The sequence below is a fragment of the Carassius carassius genome, chromosome 2 (assembly GCF_963082965.1).
Source record: "Carassius carassius chromosome 2, fCarCar2.1, whole genome shotgun sequence".
NCBI lineage: Eukaryota > Metazoa > Chordata > Actinopteri > Cypriniformes > Cyprinidae > Carassius > Carassius carassius.
The window spans coordinates 1,751,523-1,779,518 of record NC_081756.1 but is presented as its reverse complement, the minus strand read 5'-3'; the positions used below and the strand labels follow the sequence as shown (position 1 = coordinate 1,779,518).

Below are 27,996 nucleotides of genomic sequence, written 5' to 3'. Positions count from 1 at the left end.
TTGATGCATTTATTTTAATCCTCCCAAAGGCCTTGATCTATTCTTAAAGGAGGCACATGTAGCAGTTAAACTACAATGCTACAACATCCTACCATTTTTCACTCATATTTAGGTGTACATATCTTTCAACTAAATGAATAAATGAAAAATGAATATATGTAACTATTTTTGAGAAATTACTATAAATTGTTAGTATAATGCAGTAATCTAATGTAATAGTTCAGATATCTGTAACTGAGAATGAATTGCATTAAATAAATAACATTTCACTTTAAAGAAGAACAAACAGGAGATTGTTTCGGTACAGTCATGTTCTTCTGGAAGACTTTCCCGTTGGGTTGTGTCCTCCATGTCAGTATGATGTCCTGATCGCTCAGCGTCTGATTTAACTAAACACAGAAACAGTCTTCAGTTACTCACTGGATAAATCCCATACAGACAAGTCTGAGGCATTTCAACTCAAAATGAGCATCTCTTAATTTACAAATCTTACAGAAAGATCAGAATTAGTCAAAACTCTGAACACAAAACATTGTGTTTTGTCTTAACATAAAGACTGACTGAGGTGGGTTTTTGTTCACGCTGATGGGGAAATCTGATCAACCTGATTCCAAAAAATGTGGGATACTGTACAAATTGTCAATAAAAACAGAATGCAGTGATGTGGAAGTTTCAAATTTCAATATTTTATTCAAAATATAACTTAGATGACATATAAAGTGTTTAAACTGAGAAAATGTATCATTTTAAGGGAAAAATAAGTTAATTTTAAATTTCGTGGCATCCCCTCTTCTTTTTATAACAGTCTGCAAACGTCTGGGGTCTGAGGAAACAAGTTGCTCAAGTTTAGGAATAGGAATGTTGTCTCATTCTTGTCTAATACAGGCTTCTAGTTGCTCAACTGTTTTAGGTTTCCTTTGTCACATCTTCCTCTTTATGATGTGCCAAATGTTTTCTATGGGTGAAAGATCTGGGGCCCTATCATACACCCGGCACAATGCGGCGCAAGTGTGTTTGCTCATTTCAGTCCGGCGCCTTTTCACATTTTCCCATCCAGCACCACGTTATTTAATTAGCAAATGCATTTGCGCTCATTTGTGCTATGCAATTACATTTGTAAACAAATGTAACAAATGTAATTGCATATTGTGCACCCATGGGCGTGCTGGTTTAAAAAAGAGGTGTGTTCAGGCGCATTGCTATTTTAAGGAGCTGAAAATAGACTGCGCCATAGACCAACTCAAAACCTGGTCTAAAGTCTGGCGCAATTTTTTTTCTTTGTTATTTAAAGAGCGTGTTAGTATGGCTGGGTCCACAACGGGCAAACACACTGCTTATTAAACACAGGGACGCACATCAGCACACAAACATGCCAAATATTAACAATTAAAGGACTGCAATGCATAAGAATTTTTGTAGGCTAATTAAATATAAAAATGCCTACATGTCATAATGGATAGTCATCGCATGTATCAGAATTAGGTCACACAAACAGCTCAGTTTCATCTCGTAGACGCGTTCTGTCTTTGCGCTTGCCAAATTCTGCCGTGTAAATAGCAAATCTGTCACGGCACGAGCGCAACTGGCTCTTAAAGGGAATGGAAGATGAGACTCTGATTGGTTTATTGCACGTTACGCCCAAAAAAACACCCATTAATCATTAACGGAATAGAGACAACCAGTTTAGACCAAGCGCCCAGGCGCGGCAACAGTTTTCCCATCGTTAAAATTGCAAAAGAGGATTTGTACACACCCTGAGTGCACCTGCGCCTTGCACTTTACACTTTGCATTTACTGTAGATCGTTAAAATAGGGCCCCTGGACTGCCGCTGGCCGTTTCAGTACCCGGATCCTTCTTCTACGCAGCAATGATGTTGTAATTGATGCAGTATGTGGTCTGGCATTGTCAAGTTGAAAAATGCAAGGTCTTCCCTGAAAGAGACGATGTCTAGAAGCTGCCCATGCCACACACTTATGCGACCCCATACCATCAGAGATGCGGGCTTCTGAACTGAGCGCTAATAACAACTTGTAGCTCTCATGAAATCCAAAATGAGCCAACATTTGGCATGACATTTCAAAATTTCTCACTTTCAACATTTGATATGTTATATATATTCTTTTGTGAATAAAATCTAAGTTTCTGAGATTTGTAAATTATTCCATTCCTTTTTAACTCACAATTTGTAAAGTCTCCCAGCTTTTTTGGAACCAGGTTTGTAGACTGATGTCTTAACATTTGTGTTTGCTGTATGTTCAACAGTTAATTTTAGTAAGATAAGTGTTATAAAATCCACCTTGTTTGAGACGAGCGCCTTCAGTTCCGCTTCTTCCACATTCTCAGCAGCTTTCACCTGCACTCGGATCATCTGCTTCTTGGCTGTCGGAGAAACATATCATATATGTTACTCACTTTTACTATATGTTACACTGTTAAAAATGTATTGTATTTTTACAGGAAACTCCTGGCAACTAATTGCCGTGAATTTACAGGAAGTGATATACAAGAAATATACTGTTGATTTAATACAATAAAATTCTGTGTTTATACAACAGTGTTGCTGTGATTACAGTAGCATTAATACAATAAAATGTTGTATATTGTATTGTTGTCGTACAATCCTCAACAGGTGACAATCCCGAAAAACAGAATTGCAACAATGCATGATGGGAGCCATGAACATGTTTTGTATGCTGGCATGAAACATGTCACCATTGTTGTGTTTCATACGCCAAATGTTGATGTCTGTGAGTGTATAAATAACCTAAAACATGTTTTAAACAAAAAAGTTAGCAAAGACAATATTTATACACTGTTAAAAATCAGTGTACGAACCACAACAGTGTTTCAAATTATTTATTTTTATATCAGTTGGGTCACTTAAACCATTTTAGTGCAGTCAGTTGGTTGCTATTAAAACAGACTTGTTGATCTGCTTTATATATGCAGATATGTTTTCTGAAAACAATTGTAACTGCTGCATAATAAAGTATTGCAGCAAAAGTTGAGGGTCAAGAGCACAACTGAAGCAAACCCTGATCTCTATGATGGTGATCTAAAAAAAAAAAACATTTTCAATAAGACATCAACATCTTAACCTCTGTGAATTCTCAATAAGAACTTCTGTAGATGCATGACAGAAATAAAATCATTCTGGTTAGTATTACTATAAGTGAAGCTGGTAATGCTGTTTGTGGAGTTGTTTATTCAGATCTTGAGAGATTTAAAGTCTTGTATCTTCAGTTCACCTAAGACTGTGGCTGAAGAAAGTTGTAGTTTGTTCTTATTTCTCTTTCTTTCTTGCTTCTTCACAGCAGGTGTTTGAATGACTGAGAGAATGTTGCAGGAACATTTTACTAACCTTAAAATAACATTATACTAATATGGAAACTTGACCTTTTTATGTTCTTGGAATGTTACAAATCAGAATCAGAATCAGAAAGAGCTTTATTGCCAAGTATGCTTGCGCATACAAGGAATTTGTTTTAGTGACATAAGCTTCCAGTACATAGAGACAACAACACACAGACAAAAAAAAAAAAAAATGTACAGGAGAATTACAAATTGGCAAATAAATAAGTGTATAAACAATTGTGCTATAAATGATAATGGAATAGGATTGAGTGAGATGCAAGAATGTTCTAGGATGGAGGGGTAACAAATAAATATAAGGATATTGCACATTTTTGCATAAGCATAAGTTTAAGTGGGAAACATTTAACTGTTCATGAGGTAGATTGCCTGGGGGAAGAAACTATTCTTGTGCCTTGCTGTTCTTGTATTTGCGGCTCTGAGGCGCCGGCCAGATGGCAAAAGTTCAAAGATGGGGTGACTTGGATGTGAGGGATCCAGAGTGATTTTATGAGTCCTTTTCCTCACTCTGGATGTGTACAGTTCTTGGAGGTTGGGCAGGGGAGCACCAATAATCCTTTCAGCAGTCCGAACAGTTCTCTGTAGTCTTCTGATATCTGATTTTGTAGCTGAACCAAACCAGACAGTAATTGAAGTACACAGGACTGACTCAATGACGGCTGAGTAGAACTGTTTCAGCAGCTCCTGTGGCAGGTTAAACTTCCTCAGCTGGCGAAGGAAGTACAACCTTTGTTGGGCTTTTTTCACAATGGAGCCAATGTGATTGTCCCACTTCAGGTCCTGAGAGATGGTGGTTCCCAGGAATCTGAATGACTCCACTGCAGTCACAGTGCTGTTCATGATGGTGAGTGGGGAAAGTGCAGGGGGGTTTCTCCTAAAGTCCACAGTCATCTCCACTGTTTTGAGCGTGTTCAGCTCCAGGTTGTTAAGACTGCACCAGACAACCAGCTGCTCAACCTCCTGTCTGTAAGCAGACTCGTCACCGTCCTGGATGAGGCCGATGACTGTAGTGTCGTCTGCAAACTTCAGGAGCTTGTCAGAGGGGTCTTTAGAGGTGCAGTCGTTGGTGTACAGGGAGAAGAGCAGAGGGGAGAGAACACATCCCTGAGGGGCACCAGTGTTGGTGGAACAGCTGTTTGACATGAATTTCCCCAGTCTCACTAACTGTTGCCTATCTGTCAGAAAGCTGGTGATCCACTGACAGATAGAGCTAGGAACAGAGAGCTGGGTCAGTTTGGTCTGGAGGGTTGTTGGGATGATGGTGTTGAAAGCCGAACTAAAGTCCACAAACAGGATCCTCACATAAGTCCCTGTTTTGTCCAGATGTTGCAGGATGAAGTGCAATGCCATGTTGATTGCATCATCCACTGACCTGTTTGCTCGGTACGCAAACTGCAGGGGGTCCAGTAAGGGTCCAGTGATGTCCTTCAGATAAGCCAGAACCAGTTTTTCAAACGACTTCATGACGACAGACGTTAGAGCCACAGGTCTGTAGTCGTTAAGTCCTGTTATCTTGGGTTTCTTTGGAATGGGGATTATGGTGGAGCGTTTGAAGCAGGAAGGCACTTCACACAACTCCAGAGATCTGTTGAAGATCTGTGAAAAGATGGGGGCCAGCTGGTCAGCACAGATTTTCAGACAGGCTGGTGTAACGCCATCTGGGCCTGGTGGTTTTCTTTTTTTGTTTTTCTTGAAGACCTGGCGCACATCATCTTCACAGATTTGAAGAGCAGGAGAGGGGAATTGCAGGAGGTGTTAATGGTTGTGTAGGGAGATGGTCAGAATGGGTGTTGGGGGTTTCAAATCTACAATAAAACTCATTCAGGTCGTTAGCAAGTCGTTGATTAACCTCAGTGCAAGGGGATGGTGTCTTGTAGTTTGTGATGGCTCTCAGTCTTCTCCAAACTGAAGTAGAGTCGTTGGAAGTAAACTGGTCTTCCAACTTTTTAGCGTAGGTCTTTTTAGCCGCTCTAATCTCTTTGTTCAGTGTGTTCCTGGCAACGTTCCTAGAATGTTGAATTTTTAAATTAAATTAAGTTGAAAGAATGTTTGAGGAACATCATCCCTTTTAAAAAGTTTATTTTAACGTTAAGAAAACTGGACTTTTTTTCAAGTTAGAAAGAATATGAAAGTACCAGTTTTAATGCTATCCCACAATGCTTTGTGGTGTCTGTAAAATAATGCTTCTACAGTGTAGTTACAATAATATTACAGGACTGTCCACCAATTTCCCATCATGCATTTGCATTTACAATATAAACCATGAATACAGTGTATTGTTGTAAAATGTATTGAAAAATTACATCAATTGCTAACAGTGTACTTTATGAACATATAAATCAGAAATTCATAAATATTTATTAACACTATTCATTACTCCATCAACAAAAACGGCCATCGTTAAAAAAGCTTTCTCATCATATGCACCAAATTCCTGGAATGAACTCCAAAACACTTTAAATCCAGTATCACTTCCATCTATTAATTCTTTTAAAAACCTTTTAAAGTCAACTCTGACTGAACAGTGCAATTGTTTTTAATTGGATATCTTATACAATTGTATGTTTGTATTTGCTGAAGTTAATGTCTTGTTTTGTTTCATAGTATGTATAGTGTATAGAGATTTGTGGTGTTTTATGTAAATTATGTCCTGTCTTTTATGCATTTAAACTTTTGGCCGCCTGTCTTGGCCAGGAATCCCTGGGAGAAGAGTTATTGTAACTCATTGGGACCTTTCCTGGTTAAATAAAAACATTGAAGTCTGTTGCCTGAACAGCATGATGGAAGCTGAAGGCAGCAGGAGCTCAGAATGATCAGTCCTGCTCCTGAAGATCTGCTTTCTTGAAAGATCGAGATCCAAACACATCTGAACCACTGTTGCAAACTTCTTTCAAAGGAAAGTAGCTAAAGGCTGCTCAAAAAGTTGCATAATGTGCTAAATGATGTTATAGGCTAATAAGCATAAGCATTTTCATGACATAATTTCATCATATTTGCATTCTACGTAGAGTTAGTCATTTACATTTGTTTGTTTCTATCCTTCCCTCAGTGCTCACACACTGTTTTAATATTTAAATTAAAAATAAAACAATTTTCATTTATAGTTTTAGTTAATTTTTAGTTCTATCTGTTGTCAGACAACAAGATTAATTTGAAATAGTGTACCGTACTGTACCGATTAGCTTGATATACGTTTTTGTTTTAAGTAAAAATGCTACAAATAGCATATTTCTGCCGCATTATTATGATATATAGATCTCAAGGACAAGATGCATTTTGATACTCAGTATCGAGGCAATTCGTTCTGTGCCTAAAAAGTATCGAACATGATACCCAGCCCTTTTAAAAAGCAACTCTACCATCAATATTGGATATGACAGGAATGGCACAGCAAAAAAAAATATATATATATATTAGTTCTATGTGTCACTATTGCTTTGTTAGAGATCACTTGATATGTCCTGATTATGTGTACGTGTCTAACCAAAGTCATAGAAGGCTCCAACTGTGAAGAACGTAGCTTGTCAAACAGACACACAGAAAGGTAGTTTACTATGCAAAACTTATATCCAATCACAGGAGTGGGCGTTTACTTCCATGTCTTCAATGTGGCACACTCATGTTTCTCAAGCCGACCTCAAAACCAGGGTAGAAAATAGCCTATTTCTTATTGATTTTAATTTTTTTAAATGTAAAAACCATACACATGTCATAAGTGGACCAGTTCATGACCCTTTAATAGTACAAACGATCAAGGCAAATTTGATTTCTCATGTCATGATCCCTTTAAGTGTTGAAAAGTGTTTAATTGGCTGGTGCTTTTTGCTTGTGAGAAAATTTGATGCATTTATTTTAATCCTCCCAAAGGCCTTGATCTATTCTTAAAGGAGGCACATGTAGCAGTTAAACTACAATGCTACAACATCCTACCATTTTTCACTCATATTTAGGTGTACATATCTTTCAACTAAATGAATAAATGAAAAATGAATATATGTAACTATTTTTGAGAAATTACTATAAATTGTTAGTATAATGCAGTAATCTAATGTAATAGTTCAGATATCTGTAACTGAGAATGAATTGCATTAAATAAATAACATTTCACTTTAAAGAAGAACAAACAGGAGATTGTTTCGGTACAGTCATGTTCTTCTGGAAGACTTTCCCGTTGGGTTGTGTCCTCCATGTCAGTATGATGTCCTGATCGCTCAGCGTCTGATTTAACTAAACACAGAAACAGTCTTCAGTTACTCACTGGATAAATCCCATACAGACAAGTCTGAGGCATTTCAACTCAAAATGAGCATCTCTTAATTTACAAATCTTACAGAAAGATCAGAATTAGTCAAAACTCTGAACACAAAACATTGTGTTTTGTCTTAACATAAAGACTGACTGAGGTGGGTTTTTGTTCACGCTGATGGGGAAATCTGATCAACCTGATTCCAAAAAATGTGGGATACTGTACAAATTGTCAATAAAAACAGAATGCAGTGATGTGGAAGTTTCAAATTTCAATATTTTATTCAAAATATAACTTAGATGACATATAAAGTGTTTAAACTGAGAAAATGTATCATTTTAAGGGAAAAATAAGTTAATTTTAAATTTCGTGGCATCCCCTCTTCTTTTTATAACAGTCTGCAAACGTCTGGGGTCTGATGAAACAAGTTGCTCAAGTTTAGGAATAGGAATGTTGTCTCATTCTTGTCTAATACAGGCTTCTAGTTGCTCAACTGTTTTAGGTTTCCTTTGTCACATCTTCCTCTTTATGATGTGCCAAATGTTTTCTATGGGTGAAAGATCTGGGGCCCTATCATACACCCGGCACAATGCGGCGCAAGTGTGTTTGCTCATTTCAGTCCGGCGCCTTTTCACATTTTCCCATCCAGCACCACGTTATTTAATTAGCAAATGCATTTGCGCTCATTTGTGCTATGCAATTACATTTGTAAACAAATGTAACAAATGTAATTGCATATTGTGCACCCATGGGCGTGCTGGTTTAAAAAAGAGGTGTGTTCAGGCGCATTGCTATTTTAAGGAGCTGAAAATAGACTGCGCCATAGACCAACTCAAAACCTGGTCTAAAGTCTGGCGCAATTTTTTTTCTTTGTTATTTAAAGAGCGTGTTAGTATGGCTGGGTCCACAACGGGCAAACACACTGCTTATTAAACACAGGGACGCACATCAGCACACAAACATGCCAAATATTAACAATTAAAGGACTGCAATGCATAAGAATTTTTGTAGGCTAATTAAATATAAAAATGCCTACATGTCATAATGGATAGTCATCGCATGTATCAGAATTAGGTCACACAAACAGCTCAGTTTCATCTCGTAGACGCGTTCTGTCTTTGCGCTTGCCAAATTCTGCCGTGTAAATAGCAAATCTGTCACGGCACGAGCGCAACTGGCTCTTAAAGGGAATGGAAGATGAGACTCTGATTGGTTTATTGCACGTTACGCCCAAAAAAACACCCATTAATCATTAACGGAATAGAGACAACCAGTTTAGACCAAGCGCCCAGGCGCGGCAACAGTTTTCCCATCGTTAAAATTGCAAAAGAGGATTTGTACACACCCTGAGTGCACCTGCGCCTTGCACTTTACACTTTGCATTTACTGTAGATCGTTAAAATAGGGCCCCTGGACTGCCGCTGGCCGTTTCAGTACCCGGATCCTTCTTCTACGCAGCAATGATGTTGTAATTGATGCAGTATGTGGTCTGGCATTGTCAAGTTGAAAAATGCAAGGTCTTCCCTGAAAGAGACGATGTCTAGAAGCTGCCCATGCCACACACTTATGCGACCCCATACCATCAGAGATGCGGGCTTCTGAACTGAGCGCTAATAACAACTTGTAGCTCTCATGAAATCCAAAATGAGCCAACATTTGGCATGACATTTCAAAATTTCTCACTTTCAACATTTGATATGTTATATATATTCTTTTGTGAATAAAATCTAAGTTTCTGAGATTTGTAAATTATTCCATTCCTTTTTAACTCACAATTTGTAAAGTCTCCCAGCTTTTTTGGAACCAGGTTTGTAGACTGATGTCTTAACATTTGTGTTTGCTGTATGTTCAACAGTTAATTTTAGTAAGATAAGTGTTATAAAATCCACCTTGTTTGAGACGAGCGCCTTCAGTTCCGCTTCTTCCACATTCTCAGCAGCTTTCACCTGCACTCGGATCATCTGCTTCTTGGCTGTCGGAGAAACATATCATATATGTTACTCACTTTTACTATATGTTACACTGTTAAAAATGTATTGTATTTTTACAGGAAACTCCTGGCAACTAATTGCCGTGAATTTACAGGAAGTGATATACAAGAAATATACTGTTGATTTAATACAATAAAATTCTGTGTTTATACAACAGTGTTGCTGTGATTACAGTAGCATTAATACAATAAAATGTTGTATATTGTATTGTTGTCGTACAATCCTCAACAGGTGACAATCCCGAAAAACAGAATTGCAACAATGCATGATGGGAGCCATGAACATGTTTTGTATGCTGGCATGAAACATGTCACCATTGTTGTGTTTCATACGCCAAATGTTGATGTCTGTGAGTGTATAAATAACCTAAAACATGTTTTAAACAAAAAAGTTAGCAAAGACAATATTTATACACTGTTAAAAATCAGTGTACGAACCACAACAGTGTTTCAAATTATTTATTTTTATATCAGTTGGGTCACTTAAACCATTTTAGTGCAGTCAGTTGGTTGCTATTAAAACAGACTTGTTGATCTGCTTTATATATGCAGATATGTTTTCTGAAAACAATTGTAACTGCTGCATAATAAAGTATTGCAGCAAAAGTTGAGGGTCAAGAGCACAACTGAAGCAAACCCTGATCTCTATGATGGTGATCTAAAAAAAAAAAACATTTTCAATAAGACATCAACATCTTAACCTCTGTGAATTCTCAATAAGAACTTCTGTAGATGCATGACAGAAATAAAATCATTCTGGTTAGTATTACTATAAGTGAAGCTGGTAATGCTGTTTGTGGAGTTGTTTATTCAGATCTTGAGAGATTTAAAGTCTTGTATCTTCAGTTCACCTAAGACTGTGGCTGAAGAAAGTTGTAGTTTGTTCTTATTTCTCTTTCTTTCTTGCTTCTTCACAGCAGGTGTTTGAATGACTGAGAGAATGTTGCAGGAACATTTTACTAACCTTAAAATAACATTATACTAATATGGAAACTTGACCTTTTTATGTTCTTGGAATGTTACAAATCAGAATCAGAATCAGAAAGAGCTTTATTGCCAAGTATGCTTGCGCATACAAGGAATTTGTTTTAGTGACATAAGCTTCCAGTACATAGAGACAACAACACACAGACAAAAAAAAAAAAAATGTACAGGAGAATTACAAATTGGCAAATAAATAAGTGTATAAACAATTGTGCTATAAATGATAATGGAATAGGATTGAGTGAGATGCAAGAATGTTCTAGGATGGAGGGGTAACAAATAAATATAAGGATATTGCACATTTTTGCATAAGCATAAGTTTAAGTGGGAAACATTTAACTGTTCATGAGGTAGATTGCCTGGGGGAAGAAACTATTCTTGTGCCTTGCTGTTCTTGTATTTGCGGCTCTGAGGCGCCGGCCAGATGGCAAAAGTTCAAAGATGGGGTGACTTGGATGTGAGGGATCCAGAGTGATTTTATGAGTCCTTTTCCTCACTCTGGATGTGTACAGTTCTTGGAGGTTGGGCAGGGGAGCACCAATAATCCTTTCAGCAGTCCGAACAGTTCTCTGTAGTCTTCTGATATCTGATTTTGTAGCTGAACCAAACCAGACAGTAATTGAAGTACACAGGACTGACTCAATGACGGCTGAGTAGAACTGTTTCAGCAGCTCCTGTGGCAGGTTAAACTTCCTCAGCTGGCGAAGGAAGTACAACCTTTGTTGGGCTTTTTTCACAATGGAGCCAATGTGATTGTCCCACTTCAGGTCCTGAGAGATGGTGGTTCCCAGGAATCTGAATGACTCCACTGCAGTCACAGTGCTGTTCATGATGGTGAGTGGGGAAAGTGCAGGGGGGTTTCTCCTAAAGTCCACAGTCATCTCCACTGTTTTGAGCGTGTTCAGCTCCAGGTTGTTAAGACTGCACCAGACAACCAGCTGCTCAACCTCCTGTCTGTAAGCAGACTCGTCACCGTCCTGGATGAGGCCGATGACTGTAGTGTCGTCTGCAAACTTCAGGAGCTTGTCAGAGGGGTCTTTAGAGGTGCAGTCGTTGGTGTACAGGGAGAAGAGCAGAGGGGAGAGAACACATCCCTGAGGGGCACCAGTGTTGGTGGAACAGCTGTTTGACATGAATTTCCCCAGTCTCACTAACTGTTGCCTATCTGTCAGAAAGCTGGTGATCCACTGACAGATAGAGCTAGGAACAGAGAGCTGGGTCAGTTTGGTCTGGAGGGTTGTTGGGATGATGGTGTTGAAAGCCGAACTAAAGTCCACAAACAGGATCCTCACATAAGTCCCTGTTTTGTCCAGATGTTGCAGGATGAAGTGCAATGCCATGTTGATTGCATCATCCACTGACCTGTTTGCTCGGTACGCAAACTGCAGGGGGTCCAGTAAGGGTCCAGTGATGTCCTTCAGATAAGCCAGAACCAGTTTTTCAAACGACTTCATGACGACAGACGTTAGAGCCACAGGTCTGTAGTCGTTAAGTCCTGTTATCTTGGGTTTCTTTGGAATGGGGATTATGGTGGAGCGTTTGAAGCAGGAAGGCACTTCACACAACTCCAGAGATCTGTTGAAGATCTGTGAAAAGATGGGGGCCAGCTGGTCAGCACAGATTTTCAGACAGGCTGGTGTAACGCCATCTGGGCCTGGTGGTTTTCTTTTTTTGTTTTTCTTGAAGACCTGGCGCACATCATCTTCACAGATTTGAAGAGCAGGAGAGGGGAATTGCAGGAGGTGTTAATGGTTGTGTAGGGAGATGGTCAGAATGGGTGTTGGGGGTTTCAAATCTACAATAAAACTCATTCAGGTCGTTAGCAAGTCGTTGATTAACCTCAGTGCAAGGGGATGGTGTCTTGTAGTTTGTGATGGCTCTCAGTCTTCTCCAAACTGAAGTAGAGTCGTTGGAAGTAAACTGGTCTTCCAACTTTTTAGCGTAGGTCTTTTTAGCCGCTCTAATCTCTTTGTTCAGTGTGTTCCTGGCAACGTTCCTAGAATGTTGAATTTTTAAATTAAATTAAGTTGAAAGAATGTTTGAGGAACATCATCCCTTTTAAAAAGTTTATTTTAACGTTAAGAAAACTGGACTTTTTTTCAAGTTAGAAAGAATATGAAAGTACCAGTTTTAATGCTATCCCACAATGCTTTGTGGTGTCTGTAAAATAATGCTTCTACAGTGTAGTTACAATAATATTACAGGACTGTCCACCAATTTCCCATCATGCATTTGCATTTACAATATAAACCATGAATACAGTGTATTGTTGTAAAATGTATTGAAAAATTACATCAATTGCTAACAGTGTACTTTATGAACATATAAATCAGAAATTCATAAATATTTGTCAACCAAATCCCTTTGATAAAAAATATTACACAGTTACTTCTATCTGCCCTTGAGATTTTAGTTTGAGGTATTTGATTTTTGCTAAAATTTTAACCTTTTTTTGTTGAATTGTATAAGCATAATCTTTTTTTTTTTTTTTTTAGTTAAGAATATTAATTAAATAAAATGTAACCAATAAAATGGAATTCTGGACAATTTTAATGGAAACGGTTTACATTTGTTATAAAATATAACTTTTGGAAGACATTTGGTAATAAACAAAACTGATTTTATAGAGCCCTACAACTAGGGTGTCTGTGCACTGACGCGGAAGCATTGGCAGAAGCATTCAGGCCTCGTGTTCAACCTCTTTGTTTGAAGATCACCAGTGTAAAGATCTGTAACTTTACCTGCGCAACTTCACAGAGCAACGAAACCAGCAACATACTAAGTATTATTTTTACCTTCCATTTATTACATGGAACATGTATTAGTGATTAGTTAATGATGAAATAATCATTTTCTAATCATTAATCATCATTAATCAAAACATTTATAAGTGATATTCTAAGAATTTGTGTATGTTTTGTTAATTCATTTACAAGTCATTTACAAGTAATCAGTAATTATTAACTAATCATTTACAAAACATGATTATGCATTTCACAAATGATTAATAAGTGATATGTTAATATTTTATCTTAATTTAGAAGACTGTTAAAAATGATTTACAAGTGATAAGATGATGATTAGCTAATCATTTACAAAACATGACTATATGTTCACAAATTATTAAGTAACATGCTAACAATTTACAAATATTTCATAATTTATTTTAAAATGAATAGCATTTAAACAGATCCCTCCACTCAAGAGAACTTCTCTGACCCAGATAGTATTTTAACACTGTGAAATAATAGTACAATGTTGACTTTTGGTGAATAATAAGTGATTAATAATATATTAATTAGTAACTTATTAACCGTCTACTAAGTACTTGTTTCTAATTTTACGAAATGCTTTTTTTAAAGATAATTTACAACAGATTTGTAAATCATTGGCATGTTACTTAATAATCATTTTTGAACATAAAGTCATGTTTTGTAAATGATTAGTTCATCATTATCTAATCACTTGTAAATCACTTACAACTGAACGTTATTATAAAGTTTTACCAAGACATTCGTTTTACCTCTAAATCACACAAAAAAGAAGAAACCATTGAACATCTAGCCAGCCAAGCAGCACATGAGCCTGGAGAGAGGTGTTAGCAGAACACACATCACATGTGAATCAGTAGTTGCTAGCTGCAATAGTTTAATAATAAATGTTCATTTATGATAACGTCTTGTTATTAGTTTGTACCCATAATTATTGATCGTTTAGGAAAGCTCTGTAGAAAATTTTAAAAAGTAGGCTAATTTTCTGCCAGGACATTACTCGTGAAGTTTACAGATATTTTCTGTGACCCTACACAAAATGCAAAGCATGATTTAAAATACAGTTAAAATGCCTGTTAAAAATCAATAAAGAAAATAATTTCATATTAACAGTAAATTTTGCCCAGTTTGTCCAATAAGATTCCAATAAGAATCTGTGTGATCCGGAGTTTCGCATGAGGGCTAAAAACAGATTTCACGGCATGTTCAAGTTGATCATGCAAATTCAACTAACAGAAAGATATTGGGCTTGAAAGTGACATCTTTGTGAGCTGTGCTTCATAGATATTTACACTGCTGACAAAGGAACTAATTTGACCGCACTTTAACAATCTAGAATGATGTGTCAGAACTTACCTGCTCCATAAACCTCCACCTCACACAGTGTGAGATATGCCTGGGTGTTAGGAATGTACATGTTCACATAACGACCTTGCATTCCACCGCAAGAGAAACTGACAGAACTGCCTAATGGGACAGATGAAGTGATGACACCACATCTACAGAGAGAAAGAGAGAAACCACGACACAATCAGCTGACCAGGGCCGGGTTTCCCAATAACGATAGATCTTAGTGCTTAAGAACGTTTTCTACGAGTAATTTTAAGATAGTTCGTTACTGTTTCAAGTGCATTTCCTAGCGATGCATGTAAAGCAATCACACGTAGCTGTGCTTTAAGTGCTGCTTAGGAGTCGCTCTCCGTTTGTCTTATAGAATGACTCATTATTGTAGTACACGATCGTTTATTGACGTTAACCTAATGCTGTGTTCCAGACAGACAACTTGGATATAATAACTATAATACAAAACAATATTATATTATATTATAGTGTACAATATTATACTTTACATAATAATATATAATATACGTTATATACTTATATATTATGTGAGATAAAAAAATGTTAGCCTGAATGCACTGTAAGTCGCTTTGGATAAAAGCGACTGCTAAATGCATACATTTATTTAAATTTATTTATTCATATACAGTATAGAGAGAGAGAGAATGTGACGTTATTTCCGGGTCCAACACATAGCTAGTTTTCGTGTACTTCAGCAAGTCAATGACATAATTTCCCCCCAGTCTTTGAAGCATCTCCAACATCTTTTATTATTTTTTTTATTTTTGTTGTTGTTGTTTTCAATCATTTCATTAAAAATGTGTATTTCTACTTTTTAATTTCTGCCCTTTTTAATTAATTCATTTATAAATAAATACATAAATAATAATAAAACGTGTTATAAAGTGTACAATAAAGCACAATCAAAGCCTTATATATAATCACATTGCACTTGAATCAAGTTAAAGGTGTAATCTGCTGATTGTCCTGCAGGTGACTGCATAAATCTGTCTTCTTATGATGCACTTAGAGCTTTACGATTACTCCAGAGCACCCGTAGATCAAGTGCTACTTAAATTACGATGCTTTTAGGAAACAGACCTTAATATTAAGATCAGTCGTACGATCGTTTTTACGAACGTCTTAGACTTACGAAGCTTTTGGGAAACAGCCCTGCTCAAATCCGGTTCTCCTGACACGTTCATAACTGTTTTCATTACTTCACCTGGGATTGTTGTTTCCGTTGTTTTCCAGAGAGTTTCCGATGCGGATCTCTGCTCCAGCTGTTTCATCCAGACAGCAGTCGCCTCTGTTGGTGACGGTCACTTTGTAAATGTAGTAATAATCCAGCAGGTCCAGCCTCCACCACGGGCTGCGGTCGTATTCTGTGTGGGAGCAGTATGTATGGGTTTCTTCTGGATAGGGTTTACCTGAAGGAGAGTATCTGATGCCGTCGATGGCGTTTGCAGCTCCACAGATTTGATATGTGGATGACTGTACAGCTGTTCCTTTTAATGCCAAGTTCTCTAAAAACATTTAAAAAGACAGAGGGTCAAGACTGAAATGTGTGAAGTTTACATTCCATTTGTGTTAAAATATTAAATTACAGTCCAAAACACTCAATTCCATTTACTACTACATTAAAATCTCAAGTTAATAGTTGTATTTTATTAACCAATATTAACAAAGATTAATAAATACTATAAGTTGTGTACGAGTAATGGGACATTAGTTATTACTTTTTACCTTTCAAGTTTTCTGAACTCCCCTGAATGGAAAAGACACCTGTTACAAAAACAAAATAATTCCATTGCATTCCAGGATGTGGATAAAGTTTATGTTGCATTTGATTCTTTAAAAATGTTTATAAAGAATATCTAAACAGCATCTATAATTGTACATCATCTGACTGATGCGTGTCATTTATACTCACCCAAAAGTAAGAACAGATAAGAGAGTCGCTCCATCTTGTTTGTTAAAGATCATTAACCAGATACCTGTGATGGTCAGATATGACAAGAGCATCCATCCCTCCTTTTATCTGTGTTTCTCTTAGCAGCTCGAGTCTCCATTCTTGCTGAATATATTTCACACATCACAGGAACTCCAGAATTGCTTTTCTCAGAACACCTCTCAGGTCGAGTCTGATTTACTAAACAAATCTGGCAAAATGAAAATGAAGATGAGGACTTTAAGGATTTTTTTTCTTTTTTTTCTGGCACTTAAATACATAAATATATAAAAAGAAATGACTGGTACTTGAGGTTCTTTTTCATACAGTTTATCTTCATCTTAATAACTAATATTCCATTTTAAGAAAACGTCATCATGCTTGGAAAGTTTCACCTCTCCATGAGTTTCATTATTAGTGTCAGTTCAAAATAAGATCAGCTCCTAAAAGGAACCATCTGAAATAAGTTGAATCAACATAACCATATTGTGTTGTTCAATGTGAGGCAGTTTTCTTCTTGAGCATCTTTTATCACCCAAGTAGTCCATTCAGAATAAAAAAAATAAATTGTTGTAAGGTATCATAAAATCAATATGTGGGACATCTGAATGAAAACAATAAAGAACACATTCAAAATAAGGATTCAAGTTAAAAAATAAGAACATTTTTTAATCTTATTTATCATTGGCAGCTTGACATGGACATTAAATTATACAATGTGGAGGGAGATTATTTTTGAAGTATTTCCACAAAGTCAAACATTTCAGGTTTTACAATTCTGATTTTTTATTTTTACTTTTTTATTTTTTAAATTTTCAGCAGATTACAGCATTTCTTAAATTCTGTGATGTTTACAGATTTATTCTGTCTTGAATGTTTGTTTATCAGACACTAGATTATCAACAACATCTGGACAAATTACAATTTAGGCAATATGATCAACATTTGTTTACACTAACCAATTATTCTCCTTTCATTCATCTCTCCTGATTTCCACTCCATCAGTCTGATCACTGATCATTTCCATAATATTTTGTGTGTATTTAAATGATCTCAAGCAGAATGTAAATCTGCTCAAAGCTCAAACAAAGACCTGCGAATGATACACAGATTCACTTCATACAGATCTTTTTGTTTTTCCTCAAACACAGATATAAGCACCACTGTAAGTTGTTATGTTCAGAAAGATACTTTTTTCTTTCATTTTCTTTTGTGAGGTCAGTCACCCAACATTCAAAATATGTGTTAAGGCTTAAATTGAAAAATTATATATATGGATAAAACAAACAAACTAATAAACTTTTCATTTTTAGTATATTTTCTTTTTCTTTTCTTTTTTTTCTTTAAAGGGGACATCGTATGCCCCTTTTTCACAAGTTGGTACGATATTTTAGGGGCTTCATTAAATGTCTACAACATACTTTGATTAAAATTCCTCAGTGGCTGTGTAAATCCTTTGTGTCTTGTCAAAAAATGTTTGAGACTGAAACTAAATATTTTATCAAAGTTAGTACTATTAAAGAAATCTGATCTGTTTCATTTACTTTATGTATGACTGACAAATATGCCTCACATTAAGTTTATTAAACTGTCTAATCCAAATAGATGGAAATTTTATATGCAATACATTACATAAACCTTCAAATTTGATTGGTTTTCATTGTATACTTTCATTGTTTTGTTTATTCGTATAACCTGAAGACATCATAAAGCAGCGGTTCATATATGATTATATATAGCAGGGCAGTGCAGAGACCTTTAGGGGGGCAGGTGCTAAAAGTATAAAAGGGGCACATGGTGCATGGCTTTTATGTCACGTCACTTTCACTTTCACTTTCACTTTATTAGACCACATCCTTGCTAATACGTGTAAATCTGAAACGGATGTTTTATGTATTGAAAAAGAACCAAAAACAGAAAAGACCATTTTACGTTTTAAAGTTAAATACATTTTTCTTTAAACATCTTAATCACTCTGGAATGTTTTTTTAGTATACTTTTCTGGCGTTCAGTCTCAAACACCGCTCCCCCATGTGGCACCTCGTGGTGAACCTTCCATTCCCCGGTGCCTGTGCCCCTTTTTTGTCAGTATGTCTGCTCTTACATTTAGATTCCCAGGAATGTACACTGCTCTTAGCGAGAGGAGTTTGTCCTGGGACCACAGAAGGATCTGTTGTGCCAGCTTGTACAAGGGGCACGAACGCAGACCTCCTTGGTGGTTGATGTAAGAGACCACCACTGTGTTGTTCGTGAACACCAACACATGGTGACCTCTCAGGTCTGGGAGGAAATATTTTAATGCTCAATACACAGCTAGCATCTCTAGACGATTGATACGCCATGTCAGATGGCGACCACTCCACAGACCGCGGACAGGGGGGCCACTCATGACAGTACACTTTTCTGGCATTCAGTCTCAAACCCCCCTCCCCCATGTGGGCAAGAATGACATCTCAATGTTGAACTGCCATCTGCTCTGATTGAGCTAAAATCAACCAATCATTGATCTAATGTAGTATGCGGATGCCCTGCAGTCGCAGTGGAAAAGAGCCGCATCTACCGTATTTTTTTTTGGATTATAAGTCGCACCTGAGTATGTTGCCTCAGTCCAAAAAATATGTCATTAAGAGGTAAAAAACATATATAAGTCGCACTGGACTATAAGTCGCATTTATTTAGAGCCAAGTACCAAGAGAAAATATTACCATCTCTAGCCGCGAGAGGGCGCTCTATGTCTTCAGTGTAGACTACAAAAGCACTCTCGCGGCTGTAGACGGTAATGTTTTCTCTTGGTTTATTTCTCTCGGTTCATGTCAAATTAATTTTGATAAGTAAGTCGCACCTGACTATAAGACGCAGGACCAGCCAAACTATGAAAAAAAGTGTGACTTATAGTCTGGAAAATACGGTACATATTTTGTACATGTGCGTGGTGAGAGTAAAAGACAGAATGGAATTACTCGATATTGGTATGCTTCGCCCCGATAGCCAACCTCAGAAACTTCCTGCATTGTGGAAGGACGGAGACATGGAAGTATGCTTCTAAGAGATCTATTATCGGATGCAACCACCCCCCCCCCCCCACATCCTCTTTTGGAACTTGTGAAATACCGTCTGTAAAACCCGGATTCCCTGTGTTGAGGAGGGACCACATCAATGGCCTCCTTCCTTAATAGGGTATTTACTTCTCGTTCCATTACCAGAGCCTGCCCGGGACTGACTAACATCGGGATAACCCCATTGAATCTTGGCTGTGGAGTGCCAAACTGAATGCAATAGCCTATTTTTACTGTGTGCAGGACCCATTGAGATACATACGGCAGTAGTTTTCACGCTGCTTAATGATCTACTAAGGGAGTCAGTCTCTCGAGACTGACCTCTGGTGTTATTGAGGCAGCTAGATCGGTGCTTTGATCTAACTATTTTTGAGAACCCCAAAGGGTTGGCAAGCCTCCCAGTTCCACTACACTCGTGGGCGGAAGATACTGAGAGCATCACTTGCCGGAAGCCGCTGCACCCTGGAGCGCTGGCAGGGTTGGCAGATTGACTTCCCAGAACTAACAAATATTTCTTCAAGTGTGACTGCATCATATAATAATTGCTGTTAATAATGTTCATCGTCTGGCTGACTACGTCTTGTATTGATTTTTCTGAAAAGTCCTGTCATACGTGCATAAACTGACAGTCACCACTTATAAGCTACTACTAAATATTGTAGAAACATAATTTTCTGTAAAGTTGCTTTGTAATGATTTGTATTGTAAAAAGCACTATACAAATAAAATTGAATTGAATTGAACTTCACGAGGGCACTGAGGAGAGACATGCACCGTGTAATGCGTGTAAACACCACTCTACCCCAGTAGGGGCCACCGTCTGCAGTTATGACCGACACCCATCAGAACTTCAAGGTCGAGGACCTACCGGCCTGAAGTACGGCCCTCAGATCCGGCTTAGGCTGGGAAGTCCCTGGCCAAGAGCTTTGTTTAAGTCTCCGATCACACAAAACAATATTAATCTCCTCGGAGATTAATAACTGCAGCTGCAAGTTCACAGTAAGAGGGGGAAGAAACCGCACCTCAGGCTTCCGAGCCTCGAGAACGAGATCTAGATCTAGGGAACAAGGGTGTAGATAGGAAGAATCGTTTCCAACCCATCCGCCAAATATGCGGAGAAGCCCAATCAGCCCCCTTATTTTCTCCGAGAGCCGACTGCGCAAGCATGATTCTCATTAATCCTGCCCGGTATAATATTTAGGCATAATATGCATGTGTAACTGGTGCTTATGCAACTGATATTTGTGCAACTGTGAGAGATCAGGCAAAAAAAAAACGGTCCCAGGCAGACCATTCTGAGACCGTGTGTATCCCTGCTCGTAATGTGGCGATAGCAGGGAGGAACACACAATCTGAAAGGCGATCTCGATTCGCCCTGTTTCGACACAGCTCGAGTTCCCAAAGAGGAGCTAAATTTTATTGTTCTCTGTTAGTGTTACTGTTAGCTTTTCCTTCCCCCAAAGTGTTTCGACGCAGCTCGAGTTCCTAAAGAGGAACTAAATTTTATTGTTCTCTGTTAGTGTTACTGTTAGCTTTTCCTTCCCTTTCTTTTGTTTGAGAAATTATCCAACTGAATGGCCCAGGGTATGAAATACCCTGACATCTAAAACTATTAGTGTCCTTAATCACTAATTTTTTAGGGGCAGGACAGCAGTAGTACTTATGATGCTGCTTCTGTCATGATGATTTATGACTTTGACCTTTGACCTTTTGACAGGTTGAACTTCCGGTGACCTTATGATGGATGGGTTGAACTTCCGGAATGAGTTCATGGGTTAACCTATGACCCTTTCCCACGCATCGATCATGCGGTTTTGACAGAGAGTTATACCCTATTGACCTAGTTAGTTCTATATCATGGTTTTAGGAAACCCTCCCCTACGCTGTTTGAACTTTGTGTCAGTTAGGTTGTTTGAAGTTTGTGCCAGTTATATGGTTATGTGTGTGTGTTTGTCTCCCACTCCCCATTACATTCATGAGGAGTATATAAATGGGATCGGTGTGTTCTACATTTATATATGTGACATTCAGTATAATTTATATAATATTTTTTTAATATACATCATCTTAAACAATTAAAGGTTGAAAACACATTTTAGTTAATTCACATTTATATATAAAACATTCTATAATTTATATAATTTTATATTATTTATATAATATAATTAATTATCATGCTAAAGTTGGAAAACACATTTTAGTTATTTCACATTCATATATAAAACATTCTATAATTTATATAATATAATAATTATCATGCTAAACTTGAAAACATTTCAGTTATTTCACATTGATATATAAAACAGCCTATAATTTATATAATAATTATCATGCTAAAGTTGAAAACATTTTAGTTATTTCATATATGTGACATTCAGTTATTTCACATTTATATATGTATAAAACATTATATATAATTTATATAATCTAAAGCAATTAAAGGTTTAAAAACATTCTATAATTTATATAATATAATTATCATGCTAAAGTTGAAAAACATGCCGTTCTTTATATAATTTATATAATATACATCATCTAAAAGCAATTTAACTAAGGTTGAAAAACATTCTGTTCTTTGAAAAAAAAAGGTTATAAATGAAACTGTATAAAAATATACTGAAACCGACTGTTTCAGATAAAGCAAGATCCTAGAGTTTTTAGAGAGCTGAAGGAACTGTTTTCACATCAGCTTTGATCCTGACCCACAGTGCTCCCAGCGTCTGCGTCTGCACGCTACAGTACACTCTCGTCCGAATTTACTAACCAATCATAATATCTTCAAAGACATTGTTAATTAAAACCAAACGTATCTCACGCGGGAGTACCATGTTTTTGACAGTTCTCTGACGGTTAACCTATGAATTACTGTTGGTGCGCGGCTAGCATCTCTTGTACCCCCACCCCTCTCTCCCTCTCCCTCTCCCTCTCATTCTTTCATTCACTCCAAGTCTTATATTCTTCTTTTAATTAATATAAACACATTATACATTTTCAAACAATATAAAACAAAACATTTACATTAGTTTTAGTCATCAATAAAAATAAAAATTTTACCAGGATCGGGGAAAAAATATATAATTGAACAGAATGAAGAATATGGTCTAATTTTTTACAGTCTATGTTACGGTGTCTTTAAACCATATTACATTTCATTCCTGTAATAAAACATGCATCTGTATTTTATATGCTGCTTTATCTCATCTGCTGACAGAGATATTTTAACACTATATTCATAAAGTAGATATTTTAACACTATATTCATAAAGTATGTGTTATTTGACTTAATATCAACGCGTCTAATGTCCCAACCACCGCAACAGTGTTGTATGAAAAAAGGAATTACAATCCGCGAGGCCTAGGAATTACACTTAGTTGGTGAAAATAAGATAAGAATGTGAAAGTACCTTTATAATTTAAACAGAAAGAATGAGCAAAGTCCCGGAAGCGTACGATTGTACTTGTTTAGATTTAGATTAGATTCAACTTTATGGTCATTATGCAGAGTACAAGTACAGAGCTAATGAAATTCAGTTAGCATCTAACCAGAATTGCAAGAATATAGTGTTTTATATAAAAGTGCAGAGTAAGTAAAGCTATGATATACAGAATATACAGTGGAGTTGCTATATACGCAAAAGAGTTAGAAAAACATTTGTCTATGCGGTGTTAGGCTATATTGAACTCACGGTCATTATAAAGTTTTGTATGTTTATTTTCATTTCAACATATCAATGAACGCTGTTACAGATTTTGTCTTAGTAACGCGCAATACAATAGTTTGTTAAAAGATAACATTATGGGCTGTTTGAGTAACACCATCGTCTACGATGCTTGAAGTTTTCACCACTTACAGCCACCCCAGTAACCTAAACCTGTAACTCTATCATAATTATTTAAAATAACTATAAAATTCATGCGTGACGCCTATGTAACTGACTAAAACTAATATGTATGCTAAACAAAACATCTGCGGTTGTGAAAAAATGAAGTGAATTAATAGATGTCAAAAACTGCTCGTCTCGTGTTTTCTTAAAGAACAACGGGTTATTTAGATGTGACAAAGCACAGTTCCAGTTGTAGTGCGGTTTCCAGATCAGACCTTAAGCACGATGAATGACTAAAACAGTCAAAATCATCCTGCCTCTCACTTAAATGAACGACTTATCAACACCAGTTTATTGATTGAAATACTGTACAAAGACAACAAAACAATAATGTATACAGTAGTAGAAAAAAAAAGCTATTTACAAAGTTGCATTAAAAGTTTTCACAATAGTTTAGAAGAGAGGATTTCACTATTAGGTATTTGTTATTCTGATACACATTTCCTGTATAAAAGAGTATGTCTATAACCTTTTCAGGTGAATGTAGTGCAATCTTATGGATCTTAAACGTAATCATGTTACAACGAGGTGACATAGTCCGTCTAGCAAATCCGTCAAAAGTGGACAAAGCAGAAAAATCTCAGCACACGGCAGATGATAATGCTTATGACCGAAGGGGAGTTTTCTCGCTATACTCTCTTTCTTAGTGATTTGGTCGCTCGAATACACGAAAGATTATGGATAAAATGTATCTCAACAAGAGTGTGGAAACTTTAACATGCTCAAACTTAAAAGAGTGTACCGTTTGATTTGTTTAAACTGTAATAGTTTTAAGTGTAAAACAGCTAGACTTCATTTTTGCGTCGATGCTTCATGCGATCACACTTTTTGGACAGACGCTAAAAATGCGCTAAAAGAAATATCTCGAAGAGAAAAACTGTAACTTAATTTCTTAATTTTCATTTATTCCTATTACGATGACGCCGCACAAAGATCGCCTAAAAACGTACGGCCTGAAAAACAAATTGCGAACGGTCGTCCAAAATCTTGATACGGTTAAATCTCGAGGTGTAAGAAAAATGTCATTTACAAAACATTGTGATTCTTAGATGTGAAACACCCTTGACATGATCGGCTGGTCGGCAAAATAGTCATAAATGTTTTAGCACGGCTATTTACAAAAATAGTATGAGAACTGTATATTTTGTCACTCGCATAGAAAATTAATTATCGGTTTATCCGGGTCAAAAGGAAATGATGATAATAGTTGACACATCCTTAGCTCGTACATGTCTTTCATTTTGAAAATCACAGCTGCCGGTGCTTTAATTTTTTTAGTAAACCATTTAACATTACACGATGCCTAGAAAATAGTCAAAGTGTATGTTTTCTGTTCTAGGTAAGAACATTTACACCGAGTGTTATAGGCCGGGTAAATAATTTGAAAATAGCATTTCTGTCGAATGAGAAAAGTTCAGTCGTACATAAAAAATAAAAAAAAAATTATGTTGTAGAAATTATGTTTCTGCCAAACACATCCAAAGAGAAAGTGTTTTCTACTCGTGTGAGAAAAGCACTCGGGTGCATAAATTATATGAAGAGACGATGCCGGTCATCAGGTTATTTAAAAAATAAGACTATAGATGGTGTGCCTTGCTTTAGTGACACACAATGTGTTTAAACACGTTTAAAATTGTAGGTGTAATTATTTTACAGTACACTTACAATCCACAGGATAGAAGGATGCGGATACAGTAAAATACAACTATAAACTTTAAGAAATGTTAACTTTCATTACACCCGTGTAAAGCGATCTTACAGTAAACGAAAAGCACTACGTAAAAGGCTGAAGGCCAAACAACTGATGGAAAACACACGTTGGGGGAATACTGCCGGTTAAATATATTGTTTTAAATAAAGAATATAAGTAAAGATAGCAAGGATAGTAAGTATACTTTTAATATAAAAAATATAAAATAGAACTACAGCCGTTACATGTACAGACGGTTATTTTAATATTTTATTTTCACTTTTAAATGGAGGTATTTTGGAATGGATAAAAAGAGGCCCTGCAAAAAAAAAAAAAAAAAAAAAAAAAAAAGTCTTTCCTGCTCTGTGTCTGACAGTACCTTAGATGTGTGTAAGGTTTACGACGATAGCAACGCGCATAAATTACATCTCTAGGATGCATGGGTCCACAAAGCCAACTGTCCTGAACCATCTTTAATGGCTGAATACAATCGAGGGTCTTTCTCTGAAAGAATTCTTCTAAAAGATAAATCAACTTCATCTAAACTTCACAGTCTATGCTGTGACAAACAAATGTAGCATACATTTAAAGCAAAATCAATATTTTTTGGCATCATGTTTCATTGTCTGTGTGTGTGTGTGTGTGTGTGTGTGTGTGTGTGAAAGAGAGGGAGAGGAAGAGAGAAAGATGGTATTAGAAACTTTGAAGAACTTTAAAGAATCTAAAGTGATTAATGCATAATGCATCTAATATAATATAATTATATATATGATATGATATAAATAATTATTTATTATATAATATTATATAAAAATATAAATATTTTAGGTAATATATATCATCATTTTGTTGAATTAAGAAACATTTAAACAGATGAATTACATCAGATGTAGTGAGGGTATTGATTATTCAAACATTACATTAATGTTAGCTTTGAAATAATGTACCCCTCTGGCTTAGATCATACGGTCTGGAACTCCACCCTCGCCGCGCGCGGGGTGTGTGAAGCACCCCTTCAGGTCTCACATACAGGAGAATACACGGACTAGGACCTGTGAGATTCTGTTTATGATTTAAACATTTTACTTTATTTTTTAAGTCGTATTATTTTATTTTGGGGATATTTCATTCATGTTTGGACATCTCTCACAGATATAAAAAATTGTAAGGGATATTTTTTTATATGTATCATCAGAAATGTTTATTTTATATACTATGCTATCACATTTAAAATAAGTTATCTTTTTTTTTTTAAGTTATACTATTTTTTTGTTTAATGAATTGCTTTAGGATGATGATGTCGTTATATAATTATTTATTTCCATATTCTTTAACCCCTGGAGTCTGAGTGGGTTTTGGGGGACTGGAGATATTTTGGCAGCCCCCAGACGTTGGTGTTTTTCATTATCCTAAAACGTAATAATGGCTAAAAGTCTGAATATCCATAAATATGTGAGCAGCATGATTGTACATGTCTACTTTTGAGAAGGCGGCGTGTATGATTAGTTTTTGTTTAAAATATGTTTAAAATGTGTTTGTATATGTTGTATAAGTATATGTTGAATACATGATTAAAAATGTATGATAAATGATTTGGTTTGGTTTAGTAACATGTCTGTTACTGCGATGTGTTTTATAAACATGATGAATACTTGTTTAAAACGTGTGTTCTGGTTTAGTAACACGTTGTCATATATAATTTTATATTTTATTTATTTTTTTCATATTCTTTAAAACAGTCTCTTTTTAACTTGATATGTTCATGCGTATGTCCGCTTGTTTATATGATTTATCAGAATACAGTGTTTAGGGCTAATACAATAATCATTAATATGCCGTGCGTATGAATTCCACCAGAGGAAGCCGTTTCACTAAGACCGGTAGAACCGTGCATTCCTAACCGGGAGCGCTTACACCCACGCGAATGTCATGTTCATAGATGACAAACGGATAACGCGGTGGCAAAACGTCAATTTAATGGACCAGAATTGTTTTTTCTGAAATCATATACATAGCAAACTGAATTTGTCAAGCTAAAGCTAAGCACGTGTCAACAGGATATCCTCATATTTTGAAAATAAAAGTATTTTCAACAGGATATCCTCATATTTTCAAAAATAAAAGTATTTTTTCATACAACACTGTTGCGGTGGTTGGGACATTAGATGCGTTGATATTAAGTCAAATAACACATACTTTATGAATATAGTGTTTAAAATATCTACTTTATGAATATAGTGTTACAATATCTCTACCAGCAGATGAGATAAAGCAGCATATAAAATACAGATGCATGTTTTATTACAGGAATGAAATGTAATATGGTTTAAAGACACCGTAACATAGACTGTAAAAAATTAGACCATATTCTTCATTCTGTTCAATTATATATTTTTTCCCCGATCCTGGTAAAATTTATATTTTTATTGATGACTAAAACTAATGTAAATGTTTTGTTTTATATTGTTTGCAAATGTATAATGTGTTTATATTAATTAAAAGAAGAATATAAGACTTGGAGTGAATGAAAGAATGAGAGGGAGAGGGAGAGAGAGGGGGGGGGGGGGGGGTACAAGAGATGCTAGCCGCGCACCAACAGTAATTCATAGGTTAACCGTCAGAGAACTGTCAAAAACATGGTACTCCCGCGTGAGATACGTTTGGTTTTAATTAACAATGTCTTTGAAGATATTATGATTGGTTAGTAAAT

The 27,996-nt window shown here is 36.3% G+C and overlaps 1 protein-coding gene across 1 annotated transcript; it reads right to left on the bottom strand.

The window, feature by feature from the left end:
• Positions 1-266: 266 nt before the first annotated feature.
• LOC132095620 (fucolectin-1-like) lies at positions 267-16,241 on the bottom strand. Its single transcript, XM_059500765.1, has 5 exons — positions 15,931-16,241; positions 14,721-14,863; positions 9,509-9,591; positions 7,517-7,600; positions 267-389 (listed from the first exon to the last, which is right to left on the bottom strand). Exons 1-5 carry the CDS (start codon positions 16,239-16,241, stop codon positions 267-269), a joined length of 744 nt encoding a protein of 247 aa, XP_059356748.1.
• Between the last annotated feature and the right edge of the window lie 11,755 nt (positions 16,242-27,996).